Source organism: Herpailurus yagouaroundi, unplaced genomic scaffold (assembly GCF_014898765.1).
Source record: "Herpailurus yagouaroundi ecotype Mexico unplaced genomic scaffold, PumYag 28, whole genome shotgun sequence".
NCBI lineage: Eukaryota > Metazoa > Chordata > Mammalia > Carnivora > Felidae > Herpailurus > Herpailurus yagouaroundi.
This window is the reverse complement of record NW_024412376.1, coordinates 37,904,264-37,929,965: the sequence shown is the minus strand read 5'-3', so window position 1 is coordinate 37,929,965 and position 25,702 is coordinate 37,904,264. Positions and strand designations below refer to the sequence as shown.

General features: G+C 45.0%; 1 protein-coding gene across 4 annotated transcripts in view; it reads right to left on the bottom strand.

The window, feature by feature from the left end:
- Positions 1 to 25,702, bottom strand: part of GATB (glutamyl-tRNA amidotransferase subunit B) — an 84,024-nt gene that overhangs the window by 18,620 nt on the left and 39,702 nt on the right. For 2 of the 4 annotated variants that reach the window (XM_040472468.1, XM_040472455.1), the window contains exons 6-10: positions 21,573 to 21,686; positions 19,386 to 19,470; positions 18,611 to 18,670; positions 16,470 to 16,659; positions 4,657 to 4,790 (exon numbers count right to left, since the gene is read on the bottom strand). In XM_040472468.1, coding sequence (XP_040328402.1) covers positions 4,657 to 4,790; positions 16,470 to 16,659; positions 18,611 to 18,670; positions 19,386 to 19,470; positions 21,573 to 21,686 — 583 coding nt within the window. The remainder of the gene's footprint in view (positions 1 to 4,656; positions 4,791 to 16,469; positions 16,660 to 18,610; positions 18,671 to 19,385; positions 19,471 to 21,572; positions 21,687 to 25,702) is intronic. The other 2 variants (XM_040472461.1, XM_040472478.1) reach the window with 2 other exon arrangements.

Sequence of the window (25,702 nt, the reverse complement as noted above, 5' to 3'; positions counted from 1 at the left end):
CATGATGCACGACTCAGAAATTTCTATCATGCCCTCCTCCTCCTCTTCCAGCAAACAAACCCCTCAACCCATGCTTTTATCCCATTACTTTCCACTCCTGCAGATCCCGTCTGCATGTTTGTTTCCTCTCTCTTGGCTTTAACCATGCACCCTCACAAATGCTCAGATCTTCCTATCTTGAAAATGTCTGCAAGTGATCTCGGAGTCTGCAAGCCTGGTCTCTTACCTTACTTTTACGGATAAATATCTAGCACTAGTGGCTACTATCTGTCCTCGTAAGCATGTGCCATTCCAGCACCAATCCTCCCCTTCTACAGAGGATGTTCTCTTAAAAATCACACCCCTCCTCGCTTGTTGCCAAGCATAACAGCTTTCCCCATTCTGCTGCACCCTGACTTCTGGGCTACATTTAAAGCCCTTTGTGAAAACTCCTCTCCTTGGGCCTCCCATCTCTTCCCTCTCCCTGGTTGTCCCTCATTCACTCCTGGCCCGATAATGAGCACCGGCCATTAATGCCCGATAATGAGCATTCTTTCCCACATGGTCTTCTGCCTCCACCTCAGGCTGCCAGGGAAAGGAAGCACATCTGTTCCCAAGACTGCCGCTGCTTCTTCGGGGTCCAATTCTCTCCACCATGAGATTCAACCAGCTCTCACCAAATGTGTTTTAAACCAGGGGTCAGCAAACTTCTTCCGGGAAGTGCCAGAGAGTAAGTATTTAAGGCTTTGTGGGCCACACATGGTTTCTGTCACATATTCTTTGTTTTGGTTTAAGAAGTCATACGCACTGTTCGCTCACAGGCCCGCCAGAATGATCTTTAACAGGCTCTGAACCCTGAAGCCCCACTTGGATGCTATCCCATGCATCACACTGCTGGACTTCCCTTCCCTTCACCATCAAGCCCCTCCTGGCTCAAAAGCCTGCCCTGATCTGCTAGTGCCTCAGGAACCGCTGCCCCTGGCTGACCTGAAGTTTGGGGCACTCAACTAGACTGGACAACTGGATGGAGGGGCTTGCCTGATCTCACCACGAAATGCTTGGCCAGGGTATCTGTAATTTCCACTTTCTTAACTACATCAAACCTGTTATTAATAGAGATTTAGAAGGAGTTAACAGAAAAACAACTTTCAAAGCAATATGCTCAAAATAATTAAAAAGCTGAGTTCAACAAGAGCTTTTCTGGTTGGACCCTTTAAACACCATGACAGGTCTTTAAAGATGAGTGCTAATTTGCAAAATCAGTTCTTACCAACTTGACCTCCAGAGTGTTCCCTGCCTGGGGTCATCATGAGACTACTGCGAAGCTCCGCAGCTACGGCCGTTCTAAGCTCTGGAAATGTTAGCCCCAGCAGCTGAGTTGTGCACTAATTACTGTTTATTCCAAGGTGAGGCTGGTGTATCCAGCCCAGCTAATGGTTCTTTGAACTGTGTAGAAAGAGGCTGCCTACAGCTTGGTTTTGGATCCTCAGCTCTTGATCTACATAAATTGTGTGATAGAGCTATTGTTTAGCTTCCTCTTTACCTGCTTTTGGAACAGTTACATATACTTTTATTTAGAACGGGGTACCCTTTGGGTTCTTAAAACTCTAGTGCATAGGAACTGTTTGGGTAAATACCAGGGGCTCCAAGTGCACTTGACAAGCTAATTTATTAACCTTAGCTCCTTTAACAGCTACCAACATGGTTGTCGAGCAAACCCCTAATTTTATAGACCAATATAGAAAGAAACTAGCTCGGAAGTCCGGGGACGTGGCTTCCAGTCTTAGCAGCTCGCCACCTGAGGTGTGCCACCTTGTCTGCTAAAGGAATGAGCTGAACCAAAGGTTATCTAAGGTCTCTGCCAAGAAAAGTCAGTGACTTTAAGAATCATAGCCAATAACATGGAAAACCACACATTTAAAGATCAGATCGGTAACTCCTCCAAAAGCTCAAACCACACCTTGAAGCCTTCCCAGCTTCTCCTGGCCAACATCAATCTCCCTCCTCTCTGCTCTCACTGCACTGTGTATAGTTCTAAAACAGGAAGCACCCCTTTCTGCCTTGAAATAAAATACTGATGCATGAGTCTAGTCCTCCCCAGGAGATGGAGAATTCCTTGAGGGCCTGGATGGGGTCCTTTTAGTGGTGCTCTACACGTATTTACTGGATTCACAGCTAACCTCCCCTGTGACTTCCCACACCCTCAGATTCCAGCCCTGCTCCAACCATACAGGAAGCAGTGCCGTTTTCCATTCTCTGCTCCTGTAAGCTATGCTCCTCCTCGGTCTAAAAACATGCCAGTTCTTTGCCATTCCACCCTTGGCTCCCTACAGGTGCTGCCCAGACCTCTGCCTCACCAAATCCTATCCGTTCTTTAAGGCCATTCTTAAGATACAGTTGTATCTCCTCCATAAACTCTTCTAGATGGTTCCAGTCTTCACTGAAGGCCACAATATTTTCAGTGTAGAGTGGAGTTTCTGAAGAGAGGCCAAACCTGAAAGGACAGGAATGAACGACAAAAAGGCCACAGATGCCACAGGAATTTAGGGGACTGAGGGTGGCCACTGTTTTGGTACTTGGTATACCGACCTGGCAAAGAGAAGGAAACTAACACAGAGGGCTCACTATGTGCCAGGCACTGTGCATTTTCCTCTCAAAAACCCTTGGAGGCAGGTACTGTCATTTTTGTTTCATAGAGAAGAAATGGAGGGTCATAGAGGGGAACTCATCCAAGGCCACTGGTGGTAAGGAGCTAAGTGAGGAAGTGAATTGATCCCAAATGCCACATTACAACATACATATACACGTTGCAAGCAAGAGGCTGGATGTGAAACTGGCACTGTATGGTGTTAACCTCCTTTGAGGGAATAGTTTTTCAGAATCATGTATCAACATATGCTTGTCCCCCCTCCTCCACTTCTTCGTGGCCATGGGAGGCTGCTGAGACAAATGACACACCTGCTGAGATTGGGCTCCCCCTTCCACCGGGACCCTGCCAGGCCCCGGCCATCAGCCTGGGGTTCCTGATGAATTCACTCTCCCTCCTTCTCCCATTTAAGTTTGCTGCTTGCTCCTCCCTTCCTGAAACTTTCCTTTTCTTAGGCTTTTGTGGTGCTAACTCTGTCCTACTTTTCCTCTTCTCTGCCACTTCTTCTCGGCTGCCTCCTCCTCTGCCCACGCTTCTCACTTAAGAGTCCAGAGCATCTCCGGCTCCTTCCTCAGCCATCTTATCAGGCCGTACCCTCCCTGACAGTTCTCTTCTGCTTTAACAACTTCAAGTACCATCTATAAGCCACGAAATCCACGTTCCACCCATACTGGACTATGCACTTGCATTGCCAGAAGTATGATGCCTGAACTTACCTCAAGATTTCTACCCGTGCTATTCCCTATACCTGGAACACTCTTACCTCTTGGATTTTGCCTGACTAACCTTACTCATCTTTCCCTCAGGCCTTAGCTTACTGTTACCTTCGCCTTCTCAGGGCACCTGCTAGCTCACTGCTTTGTAACCACCAGCTTCTAGACTGTCAGCTCAGAGAGCAGGGACTATATCTGTGTGCTGACTGATCTTCCCATGCTTAGCACAGTGCTTTGCACAGAGTCTAAATAAACATGTGCTGAATAACGAACAAATGAGAACTCTAGGATTTATACCTGCCAGATATCTCCCGTCAGTGGTAGATCATATATCTGCCTGCCTCCTGGTTATGCCCGTAAGGGGGATGTCTGTCCCACAGGCAGCCCAGCTCAGCACGTCCAAAATGGACCATGGCATCCTGCCCCGCCCCTTCCCTCTGAACTCATTCCTCCTCCTCTAGCTCTCGCCAGGCTGAAAAACACTATCCTCCATGTCGCTCCGCTGTCCGAGTAAGAACTGGAAGTCATGCGATGTGAGATAACTGCTCTCCCACCTACCTCAGCTGAGGCCCATGGCATTTCTTACTGGCACTCTGCCAACAGGCTCCTTGCTTCTGGTCTGTTCTTTCATTCCACCCCTCCGAGTGAAACTGGAGTGTGCTGGAGATCTATAGCTTTGAGGGCCGCTGACAGAAGTGTTTGCACGGTGGCCTCTGGTGGTCTCTGCAGCTTTCTCCTGAGCTTTCCTGCGTGCCCCCTTGGCACCCCGAAGTTTCTGGGTTTCCTAAGCCTCCATGCCTGCTCGTCTCTGAGTGTCCAATGGCCACTCCCTTACCCAGAATCCCCTCATCCTTCCCATCACCGGGCAACTCCCACTAGGTCTTCAGGGCCTGGTTCCAGCATATCCTCCGCGGGAAACCTTTGTCATCTTCTGGCCTCAGGCCAGGCCCCCTTGGTGTTCATTCATGACACCTTGTGTGCCTCCGGCCTAACAGGACCACACTGAGGTGAATGTCTGTTTTCTTACAGATCTGTATTCCCCACCAGCTTGTAGACTCCTGGTCTTACTCATCTTCAGGCCCCAGCCCTGAATGGTACAAAGGGCAGTACGGACAGTCAGAGATTGGAACAAATAAATGAAATCTCAGAGGTGATGGCGGATAGCTTTAGAATCTGGAATTCACAAGGGTGTTTGTGTCTTGTTAGGAGATCTTAAGGGGAACGACGGAGAACAAAACACCAGCCCTGCCCTACTTAAACTGCTTCTGGACACAGAGTTCATCATAAAGGAAGAAAGAATCCCCAGACCCTACTCACCTCTCATTGACAGCAAGGTTCCGTTGCTTTAAAAAACCCAGAAAAATGTTGAGGACCCAACTAGTTACTTTTTTTGGCTCTGCCCTAGTTTCTTTTATCACATTCTGGAAGAACTCCAGTAGGCCAACTTCATTCTGTAAAGAAAAAAAAAAATTCATATATATATCTCCAAAAAAATGAAAGATCAGCATTCTGAAGGCAAATCTGAAACTGTCACCCTCTGCCTCCTCTGAGACACCTACCTGTACTTTCCTAAACATGGAAATGCCACCAGAAAATTCTAATCACTTTCAGTAAACAGCAAGTATTTGACTTCTACTACTGTCATGGCGCTTTTTATATAGCTTTTTGTCAAAGGAATCAACATATTTCCAAAAGCCTGGCTTGGTGAACCAGAGGGCAATGAAATCCACTGTCCCCCAAACTCACCCGCCCTCTCACCGTCAGCCCTGTGAACCCTACACCCTTTACCCTTGAGCTGCGTCCTTCATCTTCGGGCCCATGAAGTTTGGCTTCACTTCACTGTCTTTTCTCTTTCCAGGCCTATCCTCTGCTGGAAGTCCCAGTGATTGTGAGAATAAGAAGGCAGGAAAAGAAGTGAATGAAGAAGGAACAGACAGAATATTCTACCTCTGAAAAACCAAAAGTGGATCGTAACTGTATTCATCTTCACATCATCCCCAAAATGACAGAAATGGTTCTCAAATGTTTCCAAAATGAGGAAGAACCCAGGCACATGTGACCGACTCAGACCACACAGCTGATGGAGGCAGCAGTGGCTTCCGGACCTTCGGAGCCAAACTAGACACAGCTAACCCTGCCTCTCCTCTTGCTCTGTGAAAACAATCGCCTGGGTGGGCTCAACAAGGACATGTGAAGAAGACTACTATGTCTCCCCTCTGGACTGTCAGCTCTGTGAGTCAGGGGCCATTCTGTCCTGTTTACTCAATAAATAGAGCTAAGTCAGTGCTGGGCCATGGCAGCTACATGGTAAATATCCACGGATGGAATTAATGTCTGCTGCCATCACCATGTACATTGAAAAAAAAAAATCACATGTGAATGCTCATTCTTTATCATACCATGTTCACCTTTAAATATTAGAATTGCCACAATTATGCATAAGAGTAACCCCAAGGCACTCATCAAAGTGCCTTAGCTACTATAGCTAACTGCCAGCTCAGAGCAGTTTGGCAGAACCAAAAAAATGCGGCTAAGTCCATCCTTTGTTTCTCAGTAAGAAAGATAAAAACATGTTCCCCTCACACAGGGGAAGCTGAAGCTTCCAAATGCAGAGGGAACACATTTTTAGTAGATTTCTCCTACCTGCTGAAATGCAAATAAAACCACACTTTCCCCGAAATGGGTCTTTTTCACTTTATACTGCGGGTAAGGCTCTCGAACCCTTGCCCTTTCAGAGAACCTTCGTTAAGCAAAAGAACTTTCTGGAAAAACAAGATACTGGGAAGAAGCAAGACATACGAACAAAAGTCCTCTGAAAGCTCAGCTATTGCAGATGCTGTAATATACACACAGGCACACGGTTGCTAAAGTAGAAATTCCATAAGAAAAAAAAAGTCTACATGCCCTTTGTAACAGATAAATTCTCTGGTGACAAGCCTACTGAATAATCCCATAATCATCTCTTGAATCTCTTTTCAAGCCAATGTTACTATTCTGCTCATGCTAAACCAGGGCAAAGGCCGCCTCAGCAGCCAAAGCTTGACTGCAGATAAAGGCAAATGCAGGAAGAATGAAGAGGAAGTTTTGCTTAACTTAGGAAAAGTATTCAAACTTCCACAATGGTACAGCAAACCGCTGGGGAAGTAGAAAACCACTATCTGGCCCAAATCAGACAGGCAGGATTCCCTTTGTTCTAACGCAGACAGGCTGGCCCGCTGGTGAAAAGAGCTGTCAGAAGCAGAGCTCTTTGCTTTGCCAAGGAAAGGTTTTCTAAATCCACCTAGAAATATTGCACTTGAACTCCCAGGCTTGGCTGAGTTGCTGGGACGTGATGAATATCTATTCTTCTACCCTTGGGTGGTTTTTTTATTGGATGGATAACATGGCAAGTCAGATTTCTGTTTGTCTTTTTGTGTCAGTGCTGTGATGAAGCCTCTCCAAGCTGGAACCGTACTTCGCTGGGGGATACGTGGCTCCGGCACACAACTGGAAGCGGATGTGAAAATCTGTGATGGTAATGGGGCGAGCTACACGAGGCTGAGCCGCTGCTGCCCAGGGAATGACGGATCAATACAAAGTCACACATGGGCTGCCTGTTCTGGCTCTTTAGATCACAAGCCCGCATTTCAAGCATTCTAGATAAGGTCTTCTTAGGAGGTCGGCAACTGCTAATAAGCTCGGCACAAATCTCTGAGGCCCTGGTGAACGTGGCAGTGCAGCCATCTGGTTTTCTCAGGAAAACAGTGCGCTGGTAATTCCTTTCCATAAAAACCGTATGAAGAGCAACACAAAAAGGCCACTGCATTAGGGAAACCCCAACTTCCTTCTCAAAGGCGACATGCAAGCGTCCGACTCGGACTGACCTATCCTACATCAGAGCCGACACTCTAGCTACACGGGGTGTCAAGTCTCCTGGCTGAATGTAACACTAATTGTTCCTTCAGCTGCAGCTAACGCAGCAGGGACAACTAACTGGTCCTGCCTTTCGTGTAACGCCAGACAGCCTTTGTAGCTCTATGACCCGGAAGCATCCTTTTCACATTTTAATCAAATTTCCCAAAGCATTCAATTACACCCGGCGCCAATGCCAGGTCAGCCTCGTAGAGGCTGACAGGAACCCTCCACCACTAATGGACCTGTCAGTTGGTCAATGTGGCTGTGAGGCAAGGCAGAGGGATCGCCTCACCTTCACCGTCTGCTCTGCAAAGGAACCCCGATCTACCCTTGCGCCGGGCTCTGGAAGCAACGTCTTTTTGCAATGCTGTTTTTTACATTCTACCTTCAGAGACGACAAAATGTCAGAAGACTATGAAGCTGGGATAGGATGAGGGCTGCCTTCCCAACCACCATTCTTGTTCTAAGTCACACAGCCTTTGAACTTGATGACAGGGCAGAAATTAGCTGGACTATATTTAGAAGTAGAATGAAACTTGACAGAGACAGCTGCCCAGTGGCAGACTTCAGAGAAGAAAAAACCTACAAAGTACAAGCTGAGGAACAGCTGATTATGTGGCAGGGAGTGACATGGCAGCTAAAGGGACCTTAGATTAGCAATCCGGGGCTAGTTAAGAGGCTTTCAGGAATATTTCCAGAATAGCTGCTAGACATGGAGAACGGCGGCCAGCCCTGTGGGGAGCTGTGCATGGCTGCCGCCGCCATTGGCAATGATAATACATTTTAGTAACAACAAGAGGGGCTAGGCACTGTTCTAAGTGCTGTCTCTGCGTTAACTCATTTAATTCTTAACAACAACCCTGGGTGGATCCTAGCAGAACTCTCTCTCACAGACAAGGACGCGGAGGCATGAACTCGCTTGAGGTTCCACAGCAAGAAAGCAGCAGAACTGGGATCTGAACCCCTGTGGTCTGTGCTCTTTATCTCCACGCTACACCACCGCTGAGGAAGAAACTATCATGTTGCTGCCTTCCTGGGGACCAAGACGGAGCACCTACCAGTGCCAGGCACAACGTGAAGCAACTAGCTCATCAAAAGAATGCACTTTCCCACCACTTCCATTATTTTATTCGGTACCTGCCAGCTGTTCAAAGATTCTTAACATATTAAAAATGTTGCAAAGGCCCTTAGCAATTAACTGAGAAATTAGGAGAAAATGGCAAGTTCTCTTTCTGCCTCTGCCAATGTACATCTACACCACCTGGCACTCTCCGCCGTGGCCTGACACACACCTGCCCCCAGATCAGGGAGGAAGACACTCAACCCCCCTCCCCCCCCCCCACCCTATGCCATACAGAGCTTCCAGGGGACAGGAGGGTGGCCAGAGTTGCGGGGCTTCTCTTCTGCACCCCTTCTGCACCCTCTCCTCAGAGAAGTTACAGCGGGTATGTATATGCCTCAACCAGGACACTGCCTAATTCTGATGCCCCTTCTGACATTACGAAACCAACCCCATTACTGCTCACATAGTTTTGGTATCAAGCATGCTGCATTTTACTGCATTCTAATTCTTCTAATACGAAGAACTTGTGCGTGGGTTTACACCTAGCCGGGCAGGCCATTCCTGTGGTGGGAGCGGCTGACTGTACAGGAGACCCTGCATCTGTAGACTGAGCCAGGTGCTCACGTGCCATGTGGTGGAGACACAAACTGGAACCGCACCCTTCCACCACGTGGCAGGGGTGCTGGGGTGAGCGGCCACTGAGCTTTTCTGCAAACACTGTAAGAGGGCCCAGCATCTGTGGGTCAGTGGGGACTCCACTGTTCCCTCTTTATTCCTGTGAATTCGGTCGCTCTCACAAAGTGGGAACAGAATGCAGACCCACCAACTTTGCGAAAAGCAGCCCTAAAAATAGCATCAAACGCTAGTGTTGGGATGAAATGGAAACTAGCTAGGGATGCCTGAGTGGTGGTGCTAGGGAAGAAAGCAGAAGTTATGGCTAGATTAAGGACTGACATTCAGTGGGGTGGTGGCTTAGGTCTGTGATGTGAAGGAGCCCTCCCTCTGCTTTTCATGGAAACAAGAAGTGGCTGTGGAAATCCTGCAGTGAGCGCGCGCGCGCGCACACACACACACACACACACACACACACACACACACACGATCATCCAGAGGAGTCTTGGATGGGGAAAAACTAAAGGCAGCTGTTTGGTGGTGTGAGACTAGTGCAGGAGACACCACTCTCCCTTGAGTGTGTCAGGCGAAGTCAGAATCCTGAACCATCACGGCCACTTTCAAGAACATGGAGATCTGAAGCAGCTCTGAAACTGGCCCAGAAACACCAAGGGTATACTCCCTAGTCTGTCTCATAAAATACGCAACTAGAAAGAGCTACAGTCCTATTTTGGTCTTCATACTTTTTCCTCCTGGGTCATGTTTCCAGTGGGTCTGGAAGCCCCTACAATCTGAGCAAAACTCTGGTGCCAACAATTTCACTCGTGCTGTGTTCCCAGCAGAGTCGGGAAGTAACACATCTGAGTTTAACTCAGGATAATGGTTCCGTTCGGGGAGGGTTCACACCTACATCTGGCTTAGACTAACGGGAAAGCAAGTGTACGTTTTCCAAGATATATTAACTCTAGGAGGGATGTGGAGGGAAACCTATATAGCAATAAGACTTTTCCTTGGATAATTAAAACCCAAATAATTTAGGTAATAAACATTGACAGTAGATTGGTATAATTAGAAAACTGTATCTGCAAGAGTGGGCCATAAAAAGTATGCTGTCAAGAAATCAATTCTGATTACAATCACATTTCAACATGCCTAAAGCCACCATTGTCACATGGGCCCAACACGGAGAGAACCTGTGTTGGTCAACAGCAGCTTTCTGGCTGCAGCTTAAAACCAGCAACAAAGCTTCAAGGCAGTGCTTGCTCACTGGCTCTAAGATCTGACTGAAACCTGAAATAATGTATTTTAATTGTCCCCAAAAGGAAATCATTCCACAAACAGGAAACCAGGTTTCAGGAAGGATTAAGGAGAGAGCCCCTGTGAATCCCCAAGGTTGGGCACTCGGGGCTTCACTCCTCCCTGTACTTTTGGGCCAATGAGCGTGTCCCTGAGGGGTCAAATGACCCTGAGCCCGGAGGATCTTCATCTCCGAAAGTCCTTTGTTAGTTGTATCTAAAATAAATGCATTGTTGGTTTTGCAGGAGTGAAGTTAGAAGGTGCATCTTTTATTTAGCTTTACCAGGAGAAAATATTGGTTATGTTTCTAGTGCATACACTAACTGTAAAAGCACCCATAAGCTGGCAAGCACTGGGTATAATTTTATAAAATGAAGAATAAAATCAATTTCAAAAATTACATGGAGCTGAAATGGTGAGCGACGATGTTGACCAAATGGATTTTCCTTCAGCAGCAGTTAGAAGACCAGTGCTTTGCTCCTCAGTACATCTAAGCAGTCTGAAACCAGTCAATATGGTTTCACACGCCTTTTTAAACTATTAGCTTTAAAGCAGTGTTACCTATGGGTATACAGATATTTATCATGGGAAATTACTTTAAAGGCAGTTCATCCAAACCAAGCCATTTCAAGCTTACTAGAAACTCAAAGCAAAACTCTTGGAAAACAATCCATTTAACGACCAACCATAGTCATGATATCTTTTCTGTTTCTTGGTCCCCTGGAGTCACTTTAACCTTTTTCATGGTGTCAGAAACAAAGGATTATGACTTTAAGTGGGGAATAACCAGCTGGGGAAAATGAAGTGGTTCAAGTAAGACTACACATCTTGAGGCTGAATACAAAGAAAGACAGCCATATACAGCAGCATAGGTCACTAATCTGGCGGGTCACGACCACTTTTTCCTGCAGTCTTACTGGGGCCATGCTGGACTTTTCTTAAAATGCAACATTTTTAATATGTTAAGAACCTTTGAACAGCTGGCAGGTACTGAATAAAATAATGGAATGGTGGGAAAGTGCATTCTTTTGATGAGCTAAAATCAATGTGTTAGTTAGCAGCTGTTCGGTGCCACTGCTCTTCTCCCCGGCAACTCATTCTAGGGAGTCTGCTTGGCTGCATTTAGGCTTCTTTTAGATTCAGTGAAGATTCTTCTCTGTCAATCATCTTTAGGATGAGTGAATCATCCCCTCCCCTCTTTCAGCTGGGGAGGGTAATAGCTCCAGTCACCTTTGCAGAGCTCTCCCCTCCAAAGCATCAGAGGTGAGATCTGAAATCAAGACTATCTCTTAGTCAGTGTTTCAACCCATTGCCCTGTGGGGCTACTTGGGAGAGTTAAAAGTGGCACGGAAAAGATAAAGTTCTTATATCTGAAAACAGCATAAGGCACTGTGGCGCATATAGCAGGCCCTCAAGAAATACTAAATTGGGGATGCTATGCCATTCCTCCACTGAAATCTTTTTTTTTAAGTTTGTTTGTTTATTTATTTATTTATTTTGAGCGAGAGAGAGCGAGCGTGCGAACACGCAGGGTAAGGGCAGAGAGAAAGAGAGTAAAAGAACCCCAAGCAGGCTCGGTGCTCACAGCACGGAGCCCGACGCGGGGCTTGAACCCACAAACTGAACTGTGAGATCGTGACCTGAGTCAAAATCGAGAGTCAGACACTCAACCGACTGAGCCACCCAGGCGCCCCCCTCCAATGAAATCTTGATGAGATGGACATCTTTCCATCTACTGACTTCGTACACAGCCAGCCACCTTGTGAGCTCATATCTGTTCCTCACCAAGTGCCTACCATGTGCCAGGGTGCATGACACGAGGCCAACAACAGGCAAAGTCATCTCACAAACTCCACATATTCTGCACTCTGTGCAGACCCTTTACGATGATTTAGTCAGAAGGAGCCAAGAACCTGAGGCAGCAAGTTTGAGAAACAAAGTTGCAGAGAAGAGCTTACATTTATTTTTGGTGACTTAAATTTCCTACTTGGAAAATGGACATAATATCTGCTTTTCATCGGATTTGACTGATTTTCACTAAATTTAGTAGACAGCATTTTTTATTTATAAGGCAGTCTGACCTCTTAAAAACCAAGTGGTCAAAAGTTCGAATTGAATCAATGGTCTGTGACTGTGCCTGATTGAAGCATTAGTGGGACTGTATAAAACATTAACAAACGTAAAAATTCTATTTTCTCTATCAAGTGATCCAAAACAGCAATGAACTTGACACATTATTCCTGTTTGGCATTGTGACATATTACATGTACAGGCAGGCAACAGAGCTTCGGCATGTAAATAAAGCCTGGGCTCTGAAGTCCCCACAGGCTTGGCTGAGTTACTTAACGTCTTACATTCAACCGCAGAGGTTATGTTTCCTCATCTGTAAAATGGGGAGAACAGCAATATCGACCTCAGAGGGTTGTTGTAAGGGTAAATTAAAAAGTGACCACTATAAACCACAAGAGACTTCTGTCAGCGAGTAGCCATTTTTATGTACTGCTTAGGCAAATGACTACAATTTGTTTGCATTCTCTGAATCAGGTAAGGCAGATTTAGGAAGAGATACCCCCACAGACATCATTTTGGGATTATCGGCACATGCATATAATCTAGATCATTCTAATAATTACTCCTGGAATATGCTGACTCAGAGAAGGACTTGTTACACTATTAGAACCTCGTATTTTTCAGAATCCTAATACCTGGATCTCAGCTTCTACATTTCTATTCCTTAATCCTTACAAAGGAGGTCAACAATCGAGCAATCTGACTTATGAAAGGGAAGCAAGGTTAACTAAATAGGTCAAAGTTTCACGTCGGGCAAGATACTTTTTATGTGGCCAGAGGAAAAAACAGTAATACAGATTTTCTGTTCGGAGGTGACTGTCAGGAAGGTTCATGAGAGAAAACCAGAATATAGATTGGACTTAATGTCCTGACAAAACCAGTTTAGAAAACCAGAGTCAGAGACACCAAGTGATTTGCACTGGAACACAGGATCTGGGGTGGTTAGAGTGGTGATCCAGGTCTTCTCACCCCGAGTTCAAGGAGTCAGGTATCGTTCCATGATTTGCTAGGTTGTCAAGACTGGCTTATGTATCTGATCTTTAGAAACAGAGATGCTTTTGTCAGGAATGCTGCTTCTTCCAGGGCTTCCATGAGTATTGTAATGGTATCCCACGTGCTTACTTGTTTGTCTGTCCATTCACTGAATAAATATTCACTGAGTGCCTACTACATGCCAGACATGGTGGGAGATGCTAAAATATAATATTAGGGTTCTGTAAATATCAAGCCTAAATTATCAATACATAATTCAGTCCTTACCAGACAATAAAATAAGATAAAGATCAGAGTTAAATTCTGAAGTCTCTGTTATTTGTAAGGCATGTGTGTGAGGGTGGGTATGTGCTTAAATGCTTAACTTAATAAGCAATCTGAAGGCACAAAGCATGGAATCGAAGCTCAGCAAAGCACACCTCCACTACTGCTATTTATTTAATGAATACTCCTGGGCACTCTTTAAATTGAAAGATGGTTCATTAGATTTGTGCATCCGCCCTTCTCAGCAATCTGTTGTGTTTCTGATGAAGGCAGGAAAAAACATGAACATATCATTTTCGGGTCTGAGTAACTCAGCTTTCAATGATTACAAAGTCATAAAGAGCTCAGGATGCCTACTTTCAGGAAAACAATTTGTCTGACTCATTCTCTTTCCATTGCTTTTAAGTTCTCTTTGCGCTCATCTTGGGAATTTCAAGGGCTGGCCCTTTAAAAAACAATGAATCACCTAATACATTAGCTGCAAGCTATACAAATAAGCATATTTTTAAGCTATTAAAAGACCAGTCCCGTCAAAACTGGCTCAAAAATCACCTCCTTCTTGAAGTTTTTCCCTTTTGTTCTGATCAAGGTAATCACTGCCTCCCCGGGCTCCCATCCTGCATTATGCATCTATTGGTTAGCTGCTTAGCTGTGTCATGTGTGTGTGTATACATATAAACTCTTGGAAAGCAAAGAAACACTTTCTTTTTTAATCTCTGCCTCTGAGTACCCACTACATAGGAGATGCAACAGAAAATAAAAGTGGTGGACTGAAGAGATGAAAGGTGGGTTCCCCTAAACAGGACCTTAAACTATGAAAACATACACCCACTCACCAGGCATCCCTCAGCCTTTATTCAAGGCTTCCTGTGAAGGACACACGAGTGGAGCCTGGGTCAGAAACATGAACAAGAAAACCTCCCTGCCCTCAGAGGACTTCTTTCAGTAAGGGACGGCAGACGCTCCCCACCATCACATGCTTGTCGGAGGCCAAGTGTGACAATGCTAGAGAGATGCTCTTCAAAGGGAGTGTATATTTGCAGTCCGTGCCTTGGAGAGAAATAGCCATAATCTTGAGAGGAGTTTCCGAGAGATCTTTTCACCTCTCTTATAAAGGAAGTTGATATATAAAAATAACTTTTAACATTATATTTAGTGGATTCTTCTCTAAAATCGCAGTTGTGAGCAAAGAAATGGCCAAGAGAAGCCTGGGAGGTTCAGGTGGTTAAGCATCTGACTTCAATTCAGGTCATGATCTCATGGTTCGTGGGTTCGAGCCCAGAGCCTGGATGGAGCCTGCTTTGGATTCTGTGTCTACCTCATTCTCTGCCCCTCCCCTGTTTGTGCCATCTCTGTCTCTCAAAAATGAATAAAAGTTAAAAAAATTCTTTTTTAAATGGCCACGAAACCTAGGTTCTTCATTTGCTACCTCCAAGGGCTGCCTGTGTTCACCTGGCGGAAGGCCAAATAAAGAGAGGTAACAGAGGTCTTTGAGGCTAAGACCCAGTGGGCTCCGTCCCAGTCTTCCTGCCCCCTGTGTAATGTGGCAGTTGTAAAATGCAGAACCAGAACGTGGCATTTCGTATTTAGTCTGGTGGGCTGGAAATTCAAGTGATCAGATGTTGGGGAAGATGGGCAGGACTAAAACTCAGTTTGGTTATGTCAACCTAGGGAAAAATACTTGGGTTGTAAGAGGTTTCAGATTAAAAGTTGTTCTGTCCAAGATGCTAACTGATTCACACAAAGATCTGGCATTAAGCACTGCTGATGCGCTAATCTGTGCTGAGGAACAGCGAATGAGAGGGTGACACAGCCTTTGCCTGCAAGGCACTGAACAAGTCACACTATGAAATAATTAAAATCTAGCACCGCAACCATCACAGAGTTATGGCTAAGACACAATGTCAGCCCACAGCAGGCAGTGGTCACCTCTGCCTGGAGTATGAAAAAAAATCTGCGCACGCCTAATCATTACCGGGAGGAAAAGAGGAGTTTTCACGTGAGATTCTCCAGGAAGTTTTCCTATTAGCTGATTTATAAAGAGAGAGCCGTTCACTCAACAAATATCCACTTGCCAACCCTGTACCAGAAACGGCAGGGCTGCTGTTACTGAAGTATATAAATATGTGCATTCCAGCATCCCTATGTAGTTATTATTGGTTAATTAAAATCCAAAAATCCAGAGTCTGTGCAGACTCCGCTGCTCCAAAAGCTAAAGTGTGGCATATCCCCAGTGCCTGAACCGTGCAGCAGCAAAACTTCCTACTTCCTAACAGGCACGCAGGAGACAACTGTGACAAAACCCTACCCTCACTGAGCCTGTATCACTTTAATGTTGCCATGACAAAGAAAACAGCAAAGCCCCGGGCAGCTCTGAAAAGAATGGAAAATCCCTAAGCAGGTCTCAGTGGTGTCAGATTCTCTAACAGCCCCTTAAGATGCATCTTCAAGCCTCAAAGGGCCGATACTTTTAGTCGGAGTTTTCAACGTTTCGTGTGGAATAAACGTTTTTCTTCTACAATTGGAGAAACAGCTGGCTGGCTTTTGAGAACCGAACTTCCTGCCAGACCCTGTCATGGTTCAATACTGCTAGACATCTAGAAACCCTATACATTGATTTTCTTTTGTCCTGCGGACACATGGGAAAACATTCATCCATAACATTTGGACTGTCTTCAAGAAGCCTCCACGGCTGCTGTGAGCAGCTGTTCATTTCTACACAGAAGAAATGACTGACGCGAGATTCTGCTTCATCTTCTGGTTTTTTGAGGAGTATTTACCGTAAAGGGTGGTGAGCAAAGGTTATCGCACCTTGTTCTTCTCAGAAGCATCTATTGTACAACTGAAGCAACCTGCCTGCTCCACTCAGAGCCCACAGTGTAGAGCACTACCCTAAACTGCTGAGCTGGGTTTATTTTAGCCTCTGATCAATACCTACCAGTAAGGCGAAGCTGTGTTCTGGCAGTATCCCATACTGTTGAATGAGCTTCTCTCGGGTCTCACTGGGGAGCTCAGGGAGCTGCTCCCGAATCCGGTCAATGTTGATCACTTGCTGTGGGTCTGCACCAGCAGGCAGAGATGCAGTGTCATAGAGCAGCAGGGGAGGAAGGTTGGGTTCGGGCATAAACCTAGGCACAGAGAGGAAATGGGGTCTGACTCGGAAGTGTTTCGTTTGACGGGAAAAAACTCCTAGCATCAAAAGTTTCATGTTTAGCTGCCGTGTTAAAATTGCCAATGTCTTCGAATGTCCCATAATATCAATTCTCCCTGTTTCCCAGGAAGGAGTCTTTGGACAAGTGTATTCTACAGGTCAAGACCACCAGATCTGCCAGCGTCCATGCTTATAAACGAATGATGAGCAAAAAAGGCACCACGCAGGGTTGATGCCACACTGCGATTTCTAATTGTGGATAAAGTACATATTCATAAAGACATAGGTTGCGAAAAATAGGACCAAATGAGAACAATCTACTTATTAGGCAGAAAAAAAGACTTTCCCTCATTTAAAAATTCTCACTATTTTTAGCAGTATCTGTGAAATAAATGAAAAGTCAAAGAAAAAGAAAACCTTGAGATGTGGAAGAAATCAGTAAGATTTTGCCTAAATAAAATGTAGAAGCTATTGGGGAGGGAGGGACGAGTAAGCGGGGCACAGGGGATTTTCAGGACAGTGAAACTATCCTCTAGGACACTGTAACAGTAGATGTACGTCATTATACATTTGCTCAAAACCCACAGAACATGCAACGTAAAGAGTGAACCCTAATGTAAACTATAGACTTTAGTTAATAATAAAATCTCAGTATCAGTTCATCAATTATAGCAAATGTACTGTACCAGTGTGTTTAGTGAGTGTTCAACATTTCCTGGGGAATAGATGCAAATCACACAGGAACGCAAGATGCTGTCAGGGGAAACTGTGGGGGGTGACGTGGAGCACACGGTACATGCCAAGGAGCATACGGGACCTCTCTGCTGCACCATTGCATATAATGTCTTTCCCTCTGTTGTATTCCAGCATCCAACATTTTCTCTCTGCTTATACTTGTCAAAGGGCTTACGTAGAAGGATAATGCAGAGCAAATGGTGGCGCCATGGTGATAGATCAGACGTGCAAACAACCCATCACCTCAATGCCAAATCTGTGCTGTGAATCAGCCTGACTTCCAATGGCAAGAGGAAAGCCAAAGGGAGGCTTCCTGAATCCCGCCTATTAACCTGAGGGATTGAGCCAAAGCCACTAGCTGACCTAAAAGCCAAACTCCACGCTGATTAAGAAAGCAGCACAAACAGAGTAGGGCGGCAACACTGGAGAACAAAGAAGCTCTTGGGAAGAACAGGTTGAACTGAGATCACAGTGATTCAAACAATCTTGACTTCGACAGACAGGAGAGGAGCCCTTCAGGGGAGGTTCACTCTAAGGGTTTAGGAGTTTCTTTCCCACATCACAGTGCTACTTCTGTTCAAGATGCTTGTCATCCACAGCAAGAGCTGCACTTCCTGCATTTTGTGGAGGAACAGTGGGCTAACCTCAACAACTTTGTCGCTTAAAACCTCAATCTTTCAAATCTGCTAAACTCAGTGGGGAAAAAAACAAGAGGTTCAATTTACCTTAAGCCTGTCCTTATTTCTGGATCTCATATTAAGTACAAGTTGTTTAGTTTATCAATTAAATAGCATCACCTGAGATACGAAGGGAAATGCCACTGACATATGCATCTCTTTTTTTCCCCATATCTTCTCAAGGATCTTCAGTGTGTTACTTTATCTATCACTGAATATAAGAACACCCTAGGCCCCATCCTCAACTGCCACCCTCTTAGCTCAACAACTCTCACACAGAGGTGAGTCAACAGTGTCTTCCAACAGTTGAATTTCGTCAAATCAGGCACTCTGAGGCTACCAAAAGAAGAAAACATTCTTTCTCTCAGTATACACATAAAATAGGAAGTCCAGATTTTCCATCATGCAACAATACAAACACAAAGTGGTTCTTAAAAACTATCCAGGATCATTATGGTACTCTGCGAGTGGATTTGAAATACGCCCCTGACCCCAAACATGTAATGGTACTTTGACAAGAGGAGTAACCACCTGTAGTCTTGTTTTCCTTCTTTGTCTCTCATCGGTACGGTGCACCTATGACGGTTAAATAAGAAAACGTTACACAAACATTGCGTGCAGCACCACCTAACATATGTGCAAAGGGAAATGGGTTACCCCTATCAATAAGAGCCACGGGCAAATTCAAGCTCTTTCACCTTCTTTGGCAGACACTTACGTGACTCCATGAAAAAATTATATTAATGGAAGAGAAATATTTAGATTAACTAAAAAAAGAGAGAAGAAATTGCTTCAATGTTTCCGGCTTCTAACCAGCTCAAACTCTCGTCTTCTGAGCTTTTTTCGGTCTCTTGCTAAAAGCACAAAATCCTCAAAATTCGGAGTCAGAATATCAGAGTCAAAGTTATCAAAACAAAGCAAAACAAAACAAAGGACACCTCTGTAACCAACCCTAAGCTCTCTTTACCTCTAGCTTGAACTGGTAGAGCTTAAGTCTGATAGAATTTAAGGAAGTAGAAATTCTTGCCATAAAGTGGGTAAACTAGAAGCAAATGAAAGGCCAGAACATAATAAGTACTTATGTACAAGTCTGGTTCAATTTCAACCTCTTGCCAGCCCTACAGGATATTCTATCCTTGTAGCATACAGTATTCTCCCAATTGCACTAGTGAGAAAAGCATTCATGCAGAGAAGCTAAGTACCTTCTTCAAGGTCACAGGGCTTGCCTGTGGTGAGCCTGGATTGGAGCCCCACCCAGCTGTGTTCAAGATGCTTGTCAAAGCAAACTCACCCTAGCTTGTAGTCAAATGAACGAGTTTCATTCAGAATTTCACATCCATTCTCAAGTTCGTTGATTTGTCTCTGAATTTCATAGTCTAAGAAAAACATAGTAATTTAGTATCATATTTTGATTCCTTTAATCCAATCAAGCAATAATTAGAAATCTTTTTCAATCTTCAAGTCAAAAATAATCAAGAGAGGTGTTCATAATAATTCTTCCCTGATAGGCTATATTTTTGCATTGCAATCATAGGATAATGGTGCCGGAAAGGGCCTTTTAGGAAGTTCTGCTTCCTCACTTTCTGAGAAAACTCAGGTTCATGGTGACCCAGTCCAGTTTACAGCTCTTGGTAGAAGAAGGGTTAGGACCAATATCTAGGCCAACTAACTCCAGATCAGGGACTGCTGCCAATCAAGAGTTCTTATCCAGGGATCCATGGACAGACTTCAAGAGGTTCTGGTACCTCCTGAAATGATACACAAAATGTGGGTGTGTGCATTTGTACATTTTTTGGAGACAGAGTCCAAAATTTTCATAGGGATCTATGACCCCACACGATTAAGAGCCACTGCTCTATGCCATGCTCCCTCACCACCAAACCAGGCAGACTGTGGTAAGCAAGAAACAGCCACAACTCTTAAGCTTCTTTCTGAAAGCAGCTTAAGCTTCCCCTTTACTCCCCACACCATCAAATACCACCTTCCCGCACCCGAATCCAAACTTTTTTACCTGAGCTGACAAGCAGCAGCAACACCAAAATGTGTCAGTTTCTGCTCCCCATCTCCCCCACTGAGACGATAGCTACTAGGCATGATGTAGGGAGAAACGTGGGGTGGAAAAATCATGGGCTTGGAGAATTAAGCCCATCATAGTAAATCTGAGGTTCTTCCGGTCCAAGTGAGAACACAGGCAGAATTCTGTCTCGGGAGCTCCTTTGTAAATCATTATGGATAAACCTACCTAAAATCTTGCTGCTTGTTTTTTTAGGTTGCATCACCACCTCCTAGAGTAATGAGTTCCAGAACACTTACTATTCACAGGGTGAGGCAGAGCTTTCTTCTATTTTTGCCAAGCTTCCCCTTCATAACACTGCGCTGTAAGGGTTTCCCTGACCCAAACCTTTCATGGCTTCATAAACATGGACTGTATCTCCTTTTAGAGACAGAAGAGTCCCACCTCTTTGGTCTATCTTCATGTGGGAACCTTCCCTTACCCCTTTCCCTTGAGTAAGTTATCCCCCTTGACCATTAGGATGCCGTTTTTCTGAAAATTTGTACTCACAGTATCTTTGTTGAGGCTGATCATTTCAGGTTCAGGATAAGGTTTCACACAAGACTAGAGAATCTCTGCTCTATTGTTTCCAATGGTTTTCTCAACAAGACCCAAGACTCTACTCAACACACAGCAATGTATCCAGATAGCTTGTGCTCTGTGCATCCTTGAAGGAATGCACTTTAAACTCAATCCCTCCCTACATTCTCTCTTCCTCTACAGATACTTTTGGTTTTAAAGAATATTTTAGGCCTCTGAGATGTCTTCACAGTCAGCAATGTCATGGGACTGTATGAGCTCCAATAAGACCAAAACTTGACTATATAGGCACATGCAATCTATTAGTAAAAATAGAAGAAGCAGAAAAATATATTGACCAGTGAGGTCAAATTATGGCCAATGTATAATGAATAAACATGACTTTGTAAAGTTCATGCAGGTCAGAAAGAATGTGGTAAACAGAAAAACAGAGTTACGGTATTTTGCAGACCCTCCCATAAAAAGGATCCTCCCTTTGAATCTGCTTTGAATCAAATGTGCTGGAAGAGAGAGACACTATAGGAGTTCTAGAGCTTAGGACTCAAGAAGCCTTGAGGCCTCTGCCTTCATTCCCTTAGAATGCCCATTGCCAAACAAGAAAGTCCAGGCTAGGCAAGCGAATGAAGAAGGACCACAAGGAAAGAGAAGCCTAGCAGACCTCTAGCACCAAGGTGTTGATATGTGAGTGGCGTCGCCTTAGACCCTCTGTTTCAGCCGAGGTGCCAGCTTCCACAGCCTCATGAATGAGCTGAGGCAGGATCTAATCAGTAGAATTGTGAAAACTGAAATGGTGACTGTATAAGCCACGAAGGTTTGGGGTGGCTTGTTACAAAGCAATAGATAATGGATACAAAAGGAAGATTAAAAGTAATAGCTGACGTTCACCTATTGCTCTGGCCAGGAACCTGGCACTGTTGAGATTCTTCACTTCAGTTCGAACGCCCAAAGGCTCCCCAGGATGATGCACAGATATGTTGGCATCCACTCTTAACTGGCCCTCTGGAAGGAGAGAAAAAAGACAACTCTTTAGAAATTCTTTGAGGCAACGTGGTCTTTTGAAGTCTCCCGGCAAGTAATATTTAATTCCACTTGCTGTTTAGTCAGTTATGGCAACCCAAGTTTAGAGAAGGTATGGTTGGTCCCGAAGCTCTTCTGCCCACTTACGAGAATTACAGTCCTAAGGCATCTGAGGTGTGAGCTTATGTGTGCGTGCATATCTGTACGCCCCTGTGCACGTGCAGAAGACAGGAGAAATTCTGGAGGTACCAGATGCAGAAATCTAATTTTTTGCCAAATAAGAAAAACAACACTGTCAAAATGGAAAATTACTCTGTAGTTTTATCCTGAGTTTTTATCCAAAGTGTGAGAGCTGAGCTGGCAGGAAGGCATTAGAAATGATCATCTGATAACCCTGCACAGCTCTCCAATGGAAGGTGGATTTCCAACAGTGATTCCAGGAGATCCATAAGGGAGTCCTTGAGATTTTACAGCTGAAGGGCAAATACCAGAAACCTGGGCTTTTCCCCTCCTCCTTCCTCTGGGTACTGCAATCATCTCTTCTTTCCACAAACAGGACTCTGAACCCTTCCTGATTGCTGTCAGGATTTGCTGCAGCAGACAGTGCTGTTATGAAGGGGTGAGTCTGTGGAGGAACTCAGAGGGGACTACCTCCCTCCTGGAAGGCCCTTCTCTGACACAGAAAGCCCCTTCAGATAAGGAGCAATAACCCCTAAGGAAGCAGGTGGTTTGTGGAGAGGACTAAGAGGCCCTTGAGGAGGAGACAGAGACAAAATCCTAAGACAAATAGGTAGATGAAGATAAAAAACAATCACATTTTATACCCTACGAAGTAAAACTCAGATTCTCTATTCTCCAGTTTCATTTACAATATTCAAAACTGAACAGAACGTGAGGGCAAAATGCTGGATTTTTGTTTTCCTAGGCAGGTTCTTAAATTTAAAAAGGACGTGCCAAACCTGAGGGCTGTGATGGGCTGAATCAGGAGATTCATTTTCCAAGACTCCGCAGCAAAAGCATATTAAAATAATGAAACAGGATACATAAATTCCATGCCAAGAAATTCCATGGTCTTAGTCTCTGTTGCTCCCCCAAATGCTGATGTGGGGCTCAACCTCCTGCAAGGTTGAGACCACCAGCCACCCACTGCCTGCCCTACTCTCTCCACTTGTTCCCCCAGAACAAAGGATGAGCTCCCCCACTCTGCGACCCCAAGTGCCACCCATGCTGACCGTCAGGGAAAAAGGTGCTTTCGGCTCAGAAATTAATCTACGTCTCTAGCACGGACTTCTCAACATTTTGGACAATTTGTGCCTCCTTGAACATCAAGAAGTCCCAACTATTCCTGACGTTAGACTCGTGGTCTAGGAAACCTGAAGTCATCTACACTGCCTCTGTTTTCTTTTCCTGTTACGTCCAAACTGATAACTAGATCCTGTCAGTTCTTCTCTCCCAACCTCCCTCACATCTGTCACTTCCTCTCTATTTCCACTGCGGCCATCCTCGCTGGAGGGCTTGGAACGTCAGACCGGGTTTCAGAATCACATCCCGACTTGTAGTTCAGCAACCCCTCCTTGTCCAGTCACCCACAATGTGGCTATGACTTTCATCCTGCTATGATGTGGCTTTCATCATTTTCTCTGCTTGCTCATGTGCAGGGCCAGCTCCTGCTGGACCATCTTGTCTCCTCTGCTTGGTACTGAAGAGCCGTCATCCAGTCTTGGCTGACGCGACCCACATTTTCTCTGCTACTCAGACCATGAGAACGCTTTCCTCCAGTCAGGGAAGCTTTCTGCATAGGAGCCCCTGCCCACTCCACTGGCTCCTGCACGTCCTCTTTATCACTATTACTGTCCCTTCTTCAGCCTCTGCTCATCCCCCAAGATCCCACTTAAGTGTTACCACTTCTCCTCCTAGAAGCTCTCATCAATAAGCTTGCCTCCGCTGGTGGCTCCTCTGAATGATTAGAATATACACGGTCAATACCATAGAACTTAGCACATGACTACAGTCTATTTTGAATTAATCTTATCCTTAGGACCGAAATGGAAGTCTCTTTAGGACTGTCCCTGGATTTCAAATCCTCACCCACCCTCCTTCCCAAGAACATCATTCTTTCAGCTACCTCCTCTCTCCCACATCAGTCAACCCCCTTGCTTTCTCGGCAGTACTTCTAATAGAGACACACGCAGAAAGTCTCGCTCCTGGAAAACAAAAACAAACCAAACAAAGCACAAACCCTAGTTCCTTGAACCCCATTTGCTTTCCATCAGTTACTAAGCTGCCTCTCTGCTTTCCTTTCCAGCAAATCCTCTCCCACAGGTTTTGCTTGCTTGTTGCACATCTTGTCTCTACCATCTCACCTCCCGTTCACTCCTAAACCTTCTTCAGTCTCGCTTCTGTCCCCGCCTCTCTGAAAATTCCTCGCTAAAGTCACCAGCAATCTCCTGGCTGCCAAATGCAGAACAGGACCTGTTCTGTCTCCCCTTGCTGGACACTCCGGAAGCATGCAACATACCGACTAATCCTTCCTTCTTCAACTACCTTCCTCTCTCAGCTGCCGTGACCTTATATGCTCTTGGCTTCCCTCCCACCTCTCTGGACACTCTACTTGCATTTCGTCTGCTGGTATTTTCTTCCCCATCTAATTCAGGACCCTCTTCTTGCACTCTCTCTGGAGGGGTATATAGTTATAAATACCACCAATGTGCTGCTAAGTCCTAAATTTCTCTCTTCTGCCCAGACCTCTACTCTGAGCCCCACCCTTACCTCCACCTGACACTTCCACTTGGAGATCTCACAGACATTTCACTTTCCAGAACTAAATCCCGATTTCCCCTCCACAAATATGCTCATCTTCATCTTCCCAGTTTCAGCCAACAGCACCACCTAGCTCCTCAAGCTTCTTTGAAGACATCCTTGATTTCTTCCTGCCCCTTGATTTCCACACCAGCCTGTTAACAAATCCCATTATTTCTAAAATCCACCTTGAGTCTACTCAGCTTGATCTCTCCATCTTTCCTGATGCCACCCTGTCCAAAACAGCATCCTCTTTCATCTGGTCTACTATAAGAGCTTCTTTCCTGGTCTCTTTGCTTCTACTCCTACTCATCTGAAATCCACTTTCAACACAGCAGCCAGAGTGGTTTTCTACAACGTTCTTCAGACTCTGCCTTTCCCTTACTTAAAAGCCCTTCAATGACTTCCCACTGTATTTGGGATGAAATCCAAATTTCTTCTCATTATTGGTAATCTATCCCTTGTCAACTCTTTTCAGTCTTATTTGATGCCATTGTCTTTTTCACTGCCATATTCAGAATCTAGAGCTGGATCTGGCAGAAGGTAACTGTTCAATAAAATTAATACCTTGTTGGAGAAGCCAGAACTCTGGTATTTTCCTGAGCAATGAGTAAGCAGACTGGTTACTGTCTCACAAGAGGCTCCTGATAAGTTCTCAACTTCTGTCTGAATAGGACTGATCTACAGCTGGAATCATCTGAAAGGCCTATTCAGCTCAGAGGAAAACTTCTAAAGGATGCTGAGCTGTGCTCAACCAAATCTCACTTCTTGGGAAACAACTTTTTTTTTTGAACTCAGGGAACCCTGAGTGGGACTTCACCCGCTTTTAAAAATGGCACCATCTTTTGCAATTTAGAATTTTAACGTGGATAAGGAACAAGAGCATGAATTTCAGTCTCTCCCGGCGAAGGCCATGCTACATAAATGTCTGAGAGGAATCATTTAGTATCCTGCAGTGTTGAAAGAGAGTCCACTAGCCTGGATTCAAATATAGTATCAAGCATTAACAAAAGACATTCTATCCAGTGAAGACAAAATACCTTTTAAACAAATTAAGTTAAATTGCCTCCAGTGCACAAAAGCCTTACCAGTCAGGTTTACCTCAATGCATTCTGCAGCACTGAGTGAGGGGCCTTCATTCACACATCATGAGAGCATTATCAAGCTCGATTTCTGCCCTCCAGAAGCAGAGATTTGTA